This window comes from Hoplias malabaricus, chromosome 9 (genome assembly GCF_029633855.1).
Source record: "Hoplias malabaricus isolate fHopMal1 chromosome 9, fHopMal1.hap1, whole genome shotgun sequence".
NCBI lineage: Eukaryota > Metazoa > Chordata > Actinopteri > Characiformes > Erythrinidae > Hoplias > Hoplias malabaricus.
Genome location: NC_089808.1, coordinates 25,010,625 through 25,025,221, shown reverse-complemented (window position 1 = coordinate 25,025,221; position 14,597 = coordinate 25,010,625). Strand labels below are relative to the sequence as shown.

Sequence of the window (14,597 nt, the reverse complement as noted above, 5' to 3'; positions counted from 1 at the left end):
CTAAACCACGTCTTCCACTAAACCAATCAAGAACCCTTGAAGAACCCTCTTTTTGAAGAGTGATACTACTACTCAAGTATTTGAGGAAGTTGAGACCCGGGTTCTTTACCGGGTTGTTGTTTATTAGACCGAAATCCAGTGAAGCGCGCGGACGAAAGAAGCGCAAACAGCGCGCACTGAATCTGTCTACGCTTTATTTGCGAAACACACCGAGCTTCTAAATGTCACATCTCTCCCTCTCTCTCTCTCTCTCTCTCTCTCTCTCTCTCTCTCACACACACACACACACACACACACACACACACACATCTTCCCTCTCACACACGCGCGCACCCGTCAAAATTCGAGCTCCTTTGAGAAAACCACGGAAATATAAATAAACGTTGAAAGGGAAATTTCTTAAAATCGCTTTAATATTGTAACTTTTTGTCGTTATTCCGTGTTGTTTTCGCTTTTACATTTACCCCGGGGCCTCGAGTGCGTTCGTAAGTTTAAAAAACCGTAAACAAGTTTCCTTTTAATAAAATGATTCGTTTAAGGAACAAATTTAGAAACGAAACTGAATCGTGTTCTGAGCGTCGACAACGAGAACATTCTCAGGAAACCGGGAATGAGCAGATGATAAATAAGAATAAACAAAGGATACATAAATAAATGCACGGGCTCAGTTTGAATAGTTTGTCACATTTTATAATAAACATATAAATAATAATAATAATTTCTATGCAGTTTTCTCCGACAAACTTTGAGGCCTCGCTACGAGCCTGGAACAACTGTGCATCTGCTACATTTTATCTCTTCTAAAAAACTATTTGCCTATTATAAAATATGAAAAAAAAACAACAAACGGAGACAAAAAAACAAAAACAAAACCCAAATAACATTTTAGTAACTTTCCATGAGTTATTAATTTAATAAAAGCAAACTGTTTGTCCGCAGCTCTACTGTTAAACTACTGCCTGAACTCCACTGTCCACGTGTGTATTTTCTGTTCTCTCCGAAAAGTAAACAGAAAAGTAAACAGAAATTTAAAAATTGGAAAAAAATATATAAGAGAGAAATGTTTGAGGTGAGAAAAAAACCCAAGAGCAGAACAGCAGAGAAATTACTAAATTAAATTAAAATATATTCTCGTTCATTTACACTATTTAAAATGATACAAACGAAACAATAATAATAAAAAAGAAGCGAAAAATAACGAAAAGTGATTTCGGGAAAACGATCGTCATAAAGAAAAAAATCTACGCATTTACAATTTTTCTGTGTATAAAAATATAATTTATGGCCCCCACAAAGTTTCGCTCTTCTTCCAAAATATAACAGTCAGATGCACGAACATTACAAACCTGTCGCATTTTCTCTTCCGTTTCTAACATTTTACATATTTTTTTTTTATTGTTTGACATTTTTTTTGCCATTTTTAATTTTTATATTTTTCAGAATTAATTATTAGTTGTTTTATTCAGTTAACTTCAAATATACAAAAATATATTCTGCACACCTGGCTGGTCCTCAATTAATATTATTATTATTATTAGACTCCATTTTGTATTGTGGTCAGCCTCCAGTTCTTGAGTTCACACAAGAATAAATTATTCGTATTTTTTAAGGCTCCATTTCTTCTTCTTTTTCCTTCCTCTTCCTTTTGATTTTCTTTTTTCAATGTAAAAGTCTGCAAAATAAATATCCCTGGGGCCTCACTGTTTCTCTCTCTCTCTCTCTCTCTCTCTCTCTCTCTCTCTCTCTCTCTCTCTCTCTCTCTCTCTCTCTCTCTGTCCTTTCTGTGTCTGTATATTCTAATAATGTCTTATATCCTACATTAGTTTCAATTTCCAGTCCACAGTCTTTGTTTTCAGCTGTTGTGAAGCGGCATTCCCAGTGGATGAAGGGAATTTTTGTCCAATATCCAAGTCCCAATTTGATGCAGAACCCTGGAGTACCAGTGGATCCCGGTGGAGTTTGACGTCTGGGAGGTTTTGGGGAATAAAAGCGAGGAGATTCTGTGTGCTAACCGCACTGGGGCAAAGGCCCAGTGCGCTAATCTGTGGTTCTGGACAACAGCGTAGCAGGATGCTAACACCTGGTCCACCACAATGGTTCCGTGTGAAGTTATTGGGGCGTAGGATCCGTGTCGTTCCTCTGTGTAAATCCTCACCACCTCCAGAGGGGTCAGCTGGCCTTTGTCCTCGTCCACCACCAGCACTTTCTGCCCAGGTCTGACCTCGCTGGCAAACTTAGCACTCATCCCCAGAATGCTTTTCCCGCCATTCCCTCCATCGGTGCCATTCCCGAGAACAAACAACAGATGCGCAGCGGTGAGCAGGATCCTCTGGGCCGGAGCTCGAGTCTCAATCACGTAGAACACCCGTCTGGTCTCCGGTTCTTGGTCCGTGAACATTAGAAACTCGCTGTAAATTAGTGCTCCTGTGTCGTCGGCCGCTAGCACCTCGTCTCCGTGCTCCAGCTCCATAACGGTCTTCATCCTGCCGTCCCTCAGCCGAACCAGGGACTCCCCTGGGAAACAGCCCCCAGACTTAGCAGCCACAGAGTTCTCTGTTGGGAAAAAGAAAGAGATTTTATGATAAACAGGCCACAAGCATAATAGCTAACACTTAGCAACAGTTAGCTGTAACACAAGTCTGTTAGCCATAGTAGAGTCTATAAATTAGATTAAAGTTAGCTTCGTCCTACCCAATGCCATTTCAGCTAATGCTAATACTAGCTACACATTTTCTGTTAGCTGTATATGAAGATAAATCAGATTTACACACAGTCTGCCCACACACACTCCGTGTGCTTTTTGGGAAGATTATTTTACTGTATCTAGTGCGACAAAGTTTAAAATAGCTAACTTAATGTTAGTGACAAATTTGTTAGCAGCAGTGAAGGAAACCGAATATAAATCTGATTTAAAACCAAATGTGCATCAGCTTTTGGACATTATCTTCATTCAATCAAATGCTAACAGTAGGCTAATATAGCTAACAGTGATAGTGTTTACATCCTAACAATTTAGCTTTGTATTGCATTGAAGGGTGAGTGGACATCCAAATTTTTTTGCAACAGTGAAACACATCCAATTTTCAAGATTTAAAACACAAAACTAGTCTGATATTAGCTTCATGTATCTAAGGTAATGTAGGCTAATGTAGCTAACATCAACAGAAAGTCATTAGCCCACCTGTTAGCACTGGAGTAAGAACTCATTTAGGCACAAATCTGAGGTGTTTACACTGCACGACATACTGTTATTAGCCAATGCAATGCTAAAGAACCCATCTCCAGATGCTAGGCCAGTTTTTGCTGATCAGCTGAGGAGGGGAAAAGTGGGTAAGTGAGGGGTTTTGGACGTTAGGGAAGTGTTTAGTGGAAACTGTCGGGCCGTATTGCGCTGGAGGAAAAGCAACACGGTGAATAAAGAGCAGAACTGGGCTGTAAATCCAGGACCCTGGAAGAAAAGGAGGGGGTCCGTAGTCTTTGTTTGAGGGGAGGCCAGGGACGAGCTTGGACGGGGTCTAATTAAAAACCAATAAAGGCGGGACATTGTCATTGTAATGCGGCCTGTGTGTGTGTAGCACTCTTGGAAAAGGACACTCCTGCTTTCCCAGCTCTTCGTCCGTATTTGCTCAGGTGCAGAAACGTCTGGGTGACAGTTCACACACACACACACACACACACACACACTGCCGCTCCAGTTTAAAGAGGAGGTGTTTACTCTGTCCAGACACTTTCGGCTCTCTCAGGACTCACAGATTTGAATGCAAATGAGCTGCGGGGTCACAAACAGGAGGCCTAACATCAATGCCTTCTTATGTCTCTCTCTCTCTCTCTCTTTCTTTCTCTCTCTCTCTCTCACTTTTTCTCTCTAGTCTCCATCTCTTTCTTGCTTTCCCTCTTTCTCAATATTCCCTCTCTCTGTTTCCCTATTTTCCCTCTCGTCTCTCTCACTTTTTCTCAGCTGTCTTCAACATTTCTCTTCTCTCCTTTCTTTCTATTTCTTTTGCACTATTTCCTTCCCCCATTTTAACACTTCTCTCACTCTTTCTCTCTCACTCACACTCACACACACACACACACACACACACACACGTTCGGCAAACACAGGCCTAAAAGAATGGCTTTGGATTTATTTATGTTGTTTTTAAACCCCCTCTAATCCTCTCACGAGTTCCCGGAGCAGGGAATAAAGCTGGCCACAATTGTCCGAACAGATTTGGAGCGACGAGTGCAGCCTTGAAGCGCGTGACCCTCTGTGACACGGAGCCCGAGCCACGTCCAGACGTGTGGTCTGAATCGCAATGTCCAGATTTTTAACCGGGACGGCTATGCTAATGCGCTTCCTTGGGAGTTCTGTGACTCCCCCCCCCCCCCTTTCTCCCCCAATCTCAGAGGCTTCTCCCAAGTCTCAGCTCAATCTCCTGAAGACCTCCAGAGAGGTAGAGGTGTCAAACTCCTCAAACTCCTTCCCCTTGTCACTGCACCGACCCCTCGTTCCAGAAAAGAACCAGGGGCTGGATTCACAAAGGGACTTAAGAAAGAAAATCTTCTTAAATATTCATTTTTTTAACTTTAATAAAATAAATATTCCTCATAATTCTCCAAGAAACTCCAAGAAAAAAAAATAACCTCACACTCTTAAAAATAAAAGTGCTACACAACGTCTTTGAGCGATGACATAGAGGAACCACTTTAGGTTCCATAAAGAAACTTGTTTGCTGATAGGTTTAAATGGGTAACGAACCCTGAAGATCGAGTGATGGATTTTTAAACCTTTAAAAGGTTCTTCAGATACATATTTCTTCAACAAAAACGGTTCTTGATGGAACCCAAAGTGGTTCCTCTATGTCATATGTCATTCCTCTATGTAATTTTTAAGAATGTAGGAAAGCCCTACAGTTGAGTAGAGTTTAGGTAAAACTCTAAAATGATGAGTGAAGAGCCGAATTATAACCAATAACGGCTGTTTTAACAATTTTAAAAAGTGCAGATTTCTACATCAGAAAAAATGAAAAAATTAGTTTTTTCCTGTTGGTTGTTTCCTCCTCTTTCATGTCTATTTCATGTTTACTTACGTTTTTGAACGCTTAGTTTGATTCTTATCGCTGATGTCGCTCTCCGCTGCGCAGATTTGACTGGTAACGGTACTTGATTCATTTGTAAAAACATCTCGTAGCAACATGAAAGTCGTGAAAATTACAAATTATTACACAATAATTACAATTTTCTCAAACTGCAATATTTGAGAAAATGAGAACTTCTTACACCTTTTTTGTTTGTTTTAAATAGTTGTTTCAGAACATGTTTATAAACTACTTAGTGTTGTCTAAGACATTTCGTAAGTTTTTTCTTAGGAAATAATTTATGAATCCGGCCCCAGAGCTTTTCCTGGACACTGCTTTTATTCCCCAGCGTCAGCACAACACCTGCTCCTGAAGATTCTGGAGCATCTCGTTATGTCTCTGCTTAGAAATCTGGGCTAACGGTGAGGAAAAGTGTGGGGGAAGCAGGATGTGAAGCTATTACAGTGTAATAAACACCTCCACAAAGTCAGTTGCAGTTGGATAAAGGTGTTGTCTTCATCCAGACAGAGAGGGGCGATATAAGATAAGAGTTCTCCATCTGTGCTCCATCAAGGTCTACTCTAGGACCTTGAACCTAGGACCTCTTATGAATGGTTTACTACACCCCCTACACCCTGAGGTGTACAAATAAATAAAGCATATATGTGTGGTTTATAGCTCATTTAAAATTCAAGCATTCTTTTGTATTTTATTTTTATTTTTTTTGTGATTATTATATCTTTTTGTGATTTTTGTGTATGCTTTTATTCAATTAAAAATAACCTAAAAAGGAAGTCTGCTCTGAGTGGTCAAGCTGGGTCACATTGGACCAGATCTGAAACCAGTTGAGAGGATCTGGTTTTGCCGTTCAGACAGAAAGTCCAGCTTTGACAAATCACATCAGATTCCAGTGCGACAAACAGCATTGAGCGTCCGAGTCCGATCTCAGATGACACGGTATAAAATATCCCAATACCCTGCGCCTGTCCTCACCTGCTTTGACGGAGCAGTGGATGTGGGCTTTGGACTCGTAGTAAACCCAGTCGAACCCGGCCTCCACCGCCAGCCGCGACAGCGTCCCGTATTTGCTCTTGTCCCGGTCCGAGGTGGTGATGTCCACGGCTCGACCCTCATAGTGAAGCGACTCCTCGAAGTGGTGTCCGTCTTCGTCCCAGCCCTCGGTGACCCTCAGCTTCACCCCAGGCCACTGGTTCATCACCGAGATCGCCAGAGAGTTCAGCTTGTCTTTGCATCTCTGAAGGAAACAGAGGGTATGGTGAGTTTAGAATGGTGTCAGAAACCACAGGTAAGTCAAATACCTCCAGAGGACACAGAGACATCAGTAAACCAGCCTTTACGCTGACTCCTAGTGGCCTGGAGGTGTCAGAGACTCTGAACTATGCCTAGTTCAAACTTCGAGGGACACTCTGTGGAGCATTAAGGTACGACACCACGGTCTGATTCTTCACCTAATTCAAGTTAATTTAATAGAAAACAGTATAAATTATTAATTAATCACTTTCCTGAAAGTGGTTTGCTAAATTTTAGTGGTAAAAATGACAGACGATGACTTTAACAACACACAAGCTTCCATCTTTGTAAACTTCGGTGTCTCCAGCGCAACCAAACTGATCCCTGATTTTAATAAATATATATTTTGACAAAAAGACATCATCCAATGTCCATACAATGTGTACTAATTATAGTGGATGTGCATGTGAATTTTTGATGCCTCCCCAAACAAAAACAAATCACACTTCATGTTGAAATATTGGATGAAAATTTAATTTTCTTTCTTGATTAATAATCAATCTTCATCCACACATACATTTTGTAAATTTATTTCTTAATATCTCTGGATGTAGATGTAAATTCAAATTCATTTGTGTGTGTGTGCGCAGTAAGAGAAAGCAGCCTTAACTCTAAGCTTAACCCCTAAAACTAACCCTAACTCTAAACCCAAACCCTAAATCCCAGACCTTAAACTAACCCTTTATCCCTAACTCTAACTAGAGTTATCAGAATATCTTAACTAGAGTTAACTAGAATATCACAAGTTTACAGCACTGTTTCTGTGATTCTCATTCAGGTTCATAACAAAGACTCTGTGCATTTAGAGAGACAGTGCCCCCAGTGGACAGGAGACTGCTCAGTGATTGTGTAACAACTACAAATGAATCAAAGATAATCGCAATGTGGAAGTCTTACAGATATCTACTGTGAGTTATTTTTGGAAATTCTGTTGGGTGCCTCAGGTTAAATATGGAGCATAATTAGAATTAACTGGTAACTACTGTGTAACTACATGGTTATAATATTTACTCATGTAGCAACAAGCAAGTTAACAGGTTTATCTCATCTCCAAATCAACACGCTCGGCACCTTAAACCAGCTCAAACCTCATATACTTCTAATTTACTTTATAGATGATTGTGGAGTGATTGCCCAGAGCCTAGTCTTGGACTGTATCTTCCTTTCAGTGGAAAATCACAATTCGAAATGCTGTGTAGCTCAGGACTAGGTGTAATCATGCTCTGAGGCATGATCCCTAAGAGTATAGTGGGCTAAAAACATGATGAAATGAGCTCGTGAACGTCAGTGTCAAGGTTAGCTCCACTTCAAATCCTTCCTTTTCATAACTTCACCTACATCCAAGGCTGGAGCTGTCCACTGCTGGGGTCTTTCTCTCCTCATCAGTGTGTGTGGGTTATTATCGTGTCCCAAAGAGGGGCATCTCTCTCTCTCTCTCTCTCTGTAGGCTCTCAAAAGCTCGCGATGAAATATTGATAAGTTATTGCATTCGCTTCACTGCTCTAAAACATATAGATCCAAGCGGTGAACGGCCGCTCCACCGCAGCCTACTGTAGGCGCTGCCAAGACCGGTTTCATAACGGCTCCGGCCCGAGCCTCTGAAAAATGAAAACACCCCGGGACTGTTGCTATTCAGCATCATTAATTCATGTGCCAGCGCAAGGAGATCCAGATTAGCCGAGATACACGGCCGGTGGAGTAACTGGGCTCCCATGCTAACCTTCCCTGGCCTTGCTCAGGGTTTAGGACCATGGAAGAGTGGAGCTGCAGAGCGTGAGGGACCAAAAACCCAACAGAAACCATTTAGCGAAGGGTGGGGACACGTAGCTACTGCAATATCTGGTCACTACTGGCCTTTCTACGTCAGAGGTTCCCAACAGTCCTCAGATACAAACCGCTGGTCACTCTCCTTTAGGCCAGAGGTTGGGGAAGTCAAAATCCCAGCGAGTTTATTTTCCCATTCCTCGCAAAGAAATACATTACCCATGATGCTCTAAGCAAGTTTCGCCAATCAGACGGGGGGATTTAAACGTGGTGCCTGGTCTGGTGCAAGGAAGGAAGGAATTATTAAAAACAAAAAACAAACACACGCTAAAACACATTACATTTGGGATTGAAAACTGTTAAAGGAGGAAAAAGGGTGAAACTGATTGGTGAAGACTTTGGTCTTCACCAGAGCCGGATTTCCTGGCAAACCAGCCAGCTGCTGTAAAATTCCGGCCTGGAACCTGGATCATCTCTATCCTCCGATCTTCACAAAAACAAGGGGAATGAAGCTTTAAATTACCTTTCAACACTGGGTGAGAATCCTAGCTTTATGCTCACCACAGTGACCCTCAACCCAGAATCGCAGCTCTGCATGAACTAGAACCAGAACCAGACTAAACAGCAGTTCACAAGTGTTTCATATCTCCACTGGAAACCGAAACCGGTTAAAGACAGAGCGAGGGTCCGGCTGCTGACGGTCCCCGAGGACAGGAGGCACTTGTGGCACAGAAAAAAGCTTGCAGTGTAGGGAGGGGGCATGTCGAAGGAGCTGTGAAGCCTCAGGGTTTTTATTAATTCATTGGGTCGTGTGCCTCAGATCAAGCCGGATTGTGCTCAGTGAACATGACGCGCAGCGGGGGACCACACACACCGGCCTTCCCTCTGTCCACCTGCTCCTAGTCCTCCGCTCTCACACTCTGGCCTCGGACGATAGACCGACAAGTTTAGCTTGGTCTGGTCCAGTTTTAGCTTGGTCTGGTCCAGTTTTAGCTTTGGTTAGTCCAGTTTAGCTTTGATTAATCCAGGTTTAGCTTTGGTTAGTCCCGTTTTATCTTGGTCTAGTCCCAATTTAGCTTAGCGTGGTTCCGTTTTAGCTTTGGTTGGTCCCATTTTAGCTTGGTCTGGTCCAGTTTTTGCTTTGGTTAGTCCCGTTTTAGCTTGGTCTAGTCCTGTTTTAGCTTGGTCTAGTCCCGTTTTAGCTTGGTCTGGTCCAGTTTTAGCTTTGGTTATTCCAGTTTTAGCTTTGGTTATTCCAGTTTTAGCTTGGTCTGGTCCAGTTTTAGTTTGGTCTGGTCCAGTTTTAGCTTTGGTTAGTCCGATTTTAGCTTTGGTTAGTCCAGTTTTAGCTTGGTCTAGTCCTGTTTTAGCTTTGGATAGTCCCACTTTAGCTTTGATTAGTCTCATTTTAGCTTTGGTTAGTCCAGTTTTAGCTTTGGTTAGTCCAGTTTTAGCTTTGTCAGGTCCTGTTTTAGCTTTGTCTGGTCCTGTTTTAGCTTGGTATGGCCCCTAATACTCTATGTTATGACATCACGAATATGACCGTTTACCACTTCCATTTTATCTACTGATTGTCTTCGTCACCCCAGATCCTAAGACAATGGTTCCAAAGCTTGGGGTCACAAACACTTTACTGCATCTCAGTGTGGTCTCATATGGCTCATCAGAGCATTTCTACAACCAAGGTGAAGTCGTTCTGGGGCAGTGCAGGACAGAGGAGTTGTTTTGAACCTTGAGAAATATGATTAACACACACCAAGGTGACCAATCATCATTCCTCACTAAACCCACTGCTGCCTCTGTAAACCAGTGGGATACACTTAGCCCTCAGTCTTTAATTTAATTTAATTGAATTTATCTTTAATAATGACTATGAGGAAAAATATTCATTCTCAACAAAAAAAATAATCTTTTGAATACCCATTATTCCTGATTTGTAAACAAGAAAACTCACAAGGAACTAAAAACAGAAAAATGCTCTGTTTACTGTTGTCAGGGTGACGAGAGCGACAAAGCGAACAGTGAAGAAGAGTCGACTCCTAAAGAATCAATTATTCAAGCATCTGGGAGTTGCTCATATCGATTGTGTCTTGGTTTGCATTTAATGTACTTAAAGAAAAGTGGTCAAAAGTGTTTTTAAATGTAACAGTACTTTTTAAATGCTGTTGTTCATGAAAATTAGTAATAAATAATACGTCTAAATTAGTAAAACCATTAAAAATACACAACTAAATGAGCATTTTTAATGCACTAAAATAAGACTAAACCTCACAAAAATTAAACGACTAAAATGAGACTAAATCTAATACATATTTTGGTCTTTACATTATTGGCTGTTGTTGGTAAAAAATCTTTTGAGGATGAACCGACCAATAGGAAGACTCCATACTGGTCACAGGCATCATGTGACACCAGAAGGGGAAAATGTAATAGAGGGATAGCACACTCTTCCAATTAAAGGTGCTATAAAGGGTTTAGAGAGTGTGGGTTTAGACTGACCACTGAGAAAGATGGGAGTGTATGGAAGTGACCGCTCTCATTTGTATAATGGTGTGTGTGTGTGTGTGTGTGTGTGAGAGGGAGAACAAGCCCTGCAGGTTGCGCTCTCGCGCTTCCGTCTCATTTCACAAAAAGACTACGGGGGGCGCTGTGGCGTTATACAGTGTGTGGCCACATGTTTGTGGATGCCTGCTTGGCCAATGGTTCCTTGGCTGTTCCTGGAAGGCTTTAGCGCTGTGTGTGAGGATTTGATGGCATTTGGAGCAGGGTCCGAGGCCAGATGATTCGTTCCGGATCAAAAATGGAGCTGTGCGGCTGCAGTGAAGGAAAGAGGCTTGTACACACTTGTGGTGATAGTAGGCTCATGTGGAGCTGCTCCAGAGCATGCACGCATTCCTTGTGGACATATAGGTTATAATGCAGTGTTGCCATGGTTACCTTTAAGTGCAGCACTGCGCCGTTTCTGACTGCAGATCATGCACTGGACTGTTGCGATGCCTTTCATGGCACTTTGCCACCACAAGATCTTTTTTAAAGTCTCTCTCTCTCTTGTGGAGCCCAGAGCTTCTGCCCCCCCCCCCCCACACACACACACACAAACACACTGTAATAACAGGAGTGGAGGAGGGTGATGTAGCTGCACCTGTGAGAAAACCACACCAGACACTAGTTTCCTCCCCTGCTATTACAGACCTGGAGATCAAGACCTTTCAAGCCAGGAAAAGACAAGCACAAGCTTTATAACACCTTTATAAGCCCCTTATAACACCTTTATGACACCTTTATGACACAGCTGTGCCCTGGACCACCACAGAGGAAGCCCAATAGTCTCCAAACAGAGTCAATATAAACTGGACTACAAAAGACAGGTGTGTAATACAGGGGTAGACAGACTGCATGTCTCTCTCTCTCTCTCTCTCTCTCTCTCTCTCTCTCTCTCTCTCTCACTGTTACACACACACACACACACACACACACACAGGCAGTATCCATCAGGACGAAAGGACAAAACCTCATAACTTTAAAAATAACATCACAGGAGGGAAACAGTCCCAGATTTCAATGGAACTGAATAAGTGGAGATACAAGGTTTTGCTCTCACTGCAGCTGATGTGTGTGTGTGTGTGTGTCTGTGTGTGTGTGTGTGTGTGTGTGTGTGTGTGTGTGTGTTGGACGATGGGGTACAGACACAACACGCTTTAGATTCTGAGGTTTAGGAAATCCAATGGAGCCAGAAAATTACACACACACACACACACACACACACACTTGGCCGGTCTGACATTGACACCCAGTCTTCTAAAACACACTCCGCAGATGTTTTGCCACCTTAAAAACTATGTCCAGGACCCTTTGAACACACACCAAGCAACGCAGTAGATACGTGTGTTCTTACTTTACATTCTCTCTCTCGCACACACAGGTTTATGTGCCGTTGTAGGGACCAAAAGCTGTGTTAACACACACCGTGTGAATCACTGGGTGAGACGGTGAGTGAGTGAGGGTGAGGTGAGAGGGTAAGGGTTTAAGAGCTTGTGCATGAGGTCAGACTAAGTCTCCCCGTGTAATGAACGGAAATCTATGAAACGTTCCCGGTGTTGCATGAAAACAAACATGAGTGTGTATCTTGTGTCTTCAGGACCCAGGACCCCACCGGTCCGTGATGGGCCCCGTGCTTGGTCGGACCCTCGCGTCCCTCACAAACGGGTGATTAATCAGGCGTGCACGCGCGGGTCTCGGCAAGAGGCGCGGCGGGCTGACACCTGAGCACGTGCTACTCTGCTCTCGTCCCCGACGCGGCGGGCTGTGAGGCTACGCGGGTGCACGCGCCCCTGTCTCCCACTGCACCATCACTGCAGCGCCGCGGCAAAACTTCCCGTCGCACGCGCAACACGGAAGCTTGCCATTATCGCACGAGCCGCACGACTTTCTCAAGAGTCCTCGCGCACGCTCTCAGCCCTCTCGCCGACTGAGAGCTTGTGCATCTTCTAGAAAAGACACACACACACACACACACACACACACAGACACATCTTGTCCCAAGACTGCATTGCACGCGCTGCTATACAGCTTCAGGTACACCTCTCTCTCTCTCTCTCTCTCTCTCTCTCTCTCTCTCTCTCTCTCTCTCTCTGTCTCTCTCTCAACGTCAGCGCTTGTTCTGATCGGCGCGAGCTTGCACACACATGCACGTGCACTCCTGAACTGTCCCTCCTCTTTGTTTTCTTTCCCCTCATTCTCTCTCTCTCTCTCTCTCTCTCTCTCTCTCTCTCTCTCTCTCTCTCTCTCTGTGTCTCTCTCTGTCTGTCTCTCTTAGTGTGTGTGCGCGCGCCTCTGTCCGGCTGTGCACGCAACACTCGATCTTGAGATGCATTCTACATCAAGAGCCGCAATGCACGCGCGAGCTTAATGCAGATGTTTTCACGCGCTATATATGTCAGCGCAGAGAGAGAGAGAGAGAGAGAGAGAGAGAGAGAGAGAGAGAGAGAAAGAGAGAGAGACAGAAGAGAATATGGAGTGAGAGAGGGAGACGGAGGCAGAAGAGAGATAAAATCAGAGAGAGAGAGAGAGAGAGAGAGAGAGAGAGAGAGAGAGAGAGAGAGAGAGACCGGCAAAAAGAGAGGGGGAAGCTCACCTGAGTCATGAGGCGGTCGGCCCCCGTGTTCTCCTCGTCTTTGAAGATGATGTCCGGGTTGTAGTTTGGGATGAGCTCCTTGAAGCGCTCGGAGTTGCGCGTGATCTTGCCCTCGTACCTGCCGCTCGCGCCCAGGGTCTTCTCGGCCACGTTGGGGATGAACTGCTTGTAGGCGAGGGGCGTCAGCTTCTTGGGGTGCTTCCGCCGCCCGTAGCCGCGGCCTGGGCCGCACGCCAGCGCTAGGGAGAGCGCGAGCGCGGCCAGGAGAGCGAATCTGGCCAGCACCATCATCGGTCAGACGCGTCCTGAGCGTGGCAGCGCCGTGCGTAAAACCCGCGCGTAATGAGCCCGTGCGTAACGGCTGTGCGTAATGGACGGGTCCGCGTGCGCCCTCCTCCTCCTCCTCCTTGTTCGCGCTCCTCCTCCTGTCAGGCACGCGCGCGCTTCCCTCTTTCCCCCCCCCCTCCTCTCTTCTCTTTTACCGCGGCAGGTGGAAGGAGGGCATTGAATGGATGGATGGATGGATGAATAAATAAAAAAGGGGTCTTTTGGAGAGGGTGGGCTTTCAGGAGGTCTTGAGGTTTGGAGCGCAGAATGGTGCTGGGTCTCTCTCTCACTCACTCTCTCTTACCTTTCACTCTCTCTTCTCTGATAACTTCTTTTCCTCTATATACTCTCTCTCTCTCTCTCTCTCTCTCTCTCTCTCTCTCTCTCTCCTTTATGTATGGTAGCTGCAGTGGGAGAAAGGCAGGAACTCTGATTGGCTCGACAGGCAGAGGCTGATATATTTTCTCAACCTGGAGGGAGGGAACAGACGTGAGGAGGGAGAGAGAGAGAGAGAGAGAGAGAGAGAGAGAGAGAGAGAGAGAGGAGGTGCAACCAGAAGAGACCACGCCTCCTCTTCTCTCTCATGCTGTTGATGCGTTAGGAAAAAAAGCAACACTTCAGAAATGAATGTAAAGAGAGACAAGCTTGAAGCCTAATTGTTATTTGTTGCTATTACTATGTTATTATAGTGTAATAACTATGTCATTACTATGAATTATACACCAGAACTGCTGCTGTAATCTATAACTGTTTTAATTTTATTAATGCTACTGATAAGAGTCATTCCACCATCGCAAATTCCCACAGTTGTGAAACAAGGAAAATGTGTAGTTATGTAATAAAGTAGTAATAAGCAGCCAGTTATTTGCAGTGATTGGTTACACTGGTTAATAAGGGCATAATGTCAGGCACCTATAATAGTAGTATGATACATAAAGCACAAATAACAGTGCTGAAACTTAGAATGAGTCATTTGGTTTATAACGGATTAATAAATTAAT

General features: G+C 43.9%; 1 protein-coding gene across 1 annotated transcript; it reads right to left on the bottom strand.

Annotated features, from left to right (window-relative positions):
* Nucleotides 1–697: 697 nt before the first annotated feature.
* shha (sonic hedgehog signaling molecule a) lies at nucleotides 698–13,870 on the bottom strand. Its single transcript, XM_066681162.1, has 3 exons — nucleotides 13,270–13,870; nucleotides 6,054–6,315; nucleotides 698–2,553 (listed from the first exon to the last, which is right to left on the bottom strand). Exons 1-3 carry the CDS (start codon nucleotides 13,558–13,560, stop codon nucleotides 1,853–1,855), a joined length of 1,254 nt encoding a protein of 417 aa, XP_066537259.1. The 5' UTR covers nucleotides 13,561–13,870; the 3' UTR covers nucleotides 698–1,852.
* Nucleotides 13,871–14,597: the final 727 nt, after the last annotated feature.

Excerpts from the sequence above, each read along its gene's own strand:
- shha (XM_066681162.1), bottom strand. The coding sequence starts at position 13,560 with ATGATGGTGCTGGCCAGATTCGCTCTCCTGGCCGCGCTCGCGCTCTCC. Across the intron at positions 6,316-13,269 it reads CCGACCGCCTCATGACTCAG|AGATGCAAAGACAAGCTGAA; the intron begins GTGAGCTTCCCC and ends TGTTTCCTTCAG. Across the intron at positions 2,554-6,053 it reads CCACTGCTCCGTCAAAGCAG|AGAACTCTGTGGCTGCTAAG; the intron begins GTGAGGACAGGC and ends TTTTCCCAACAG.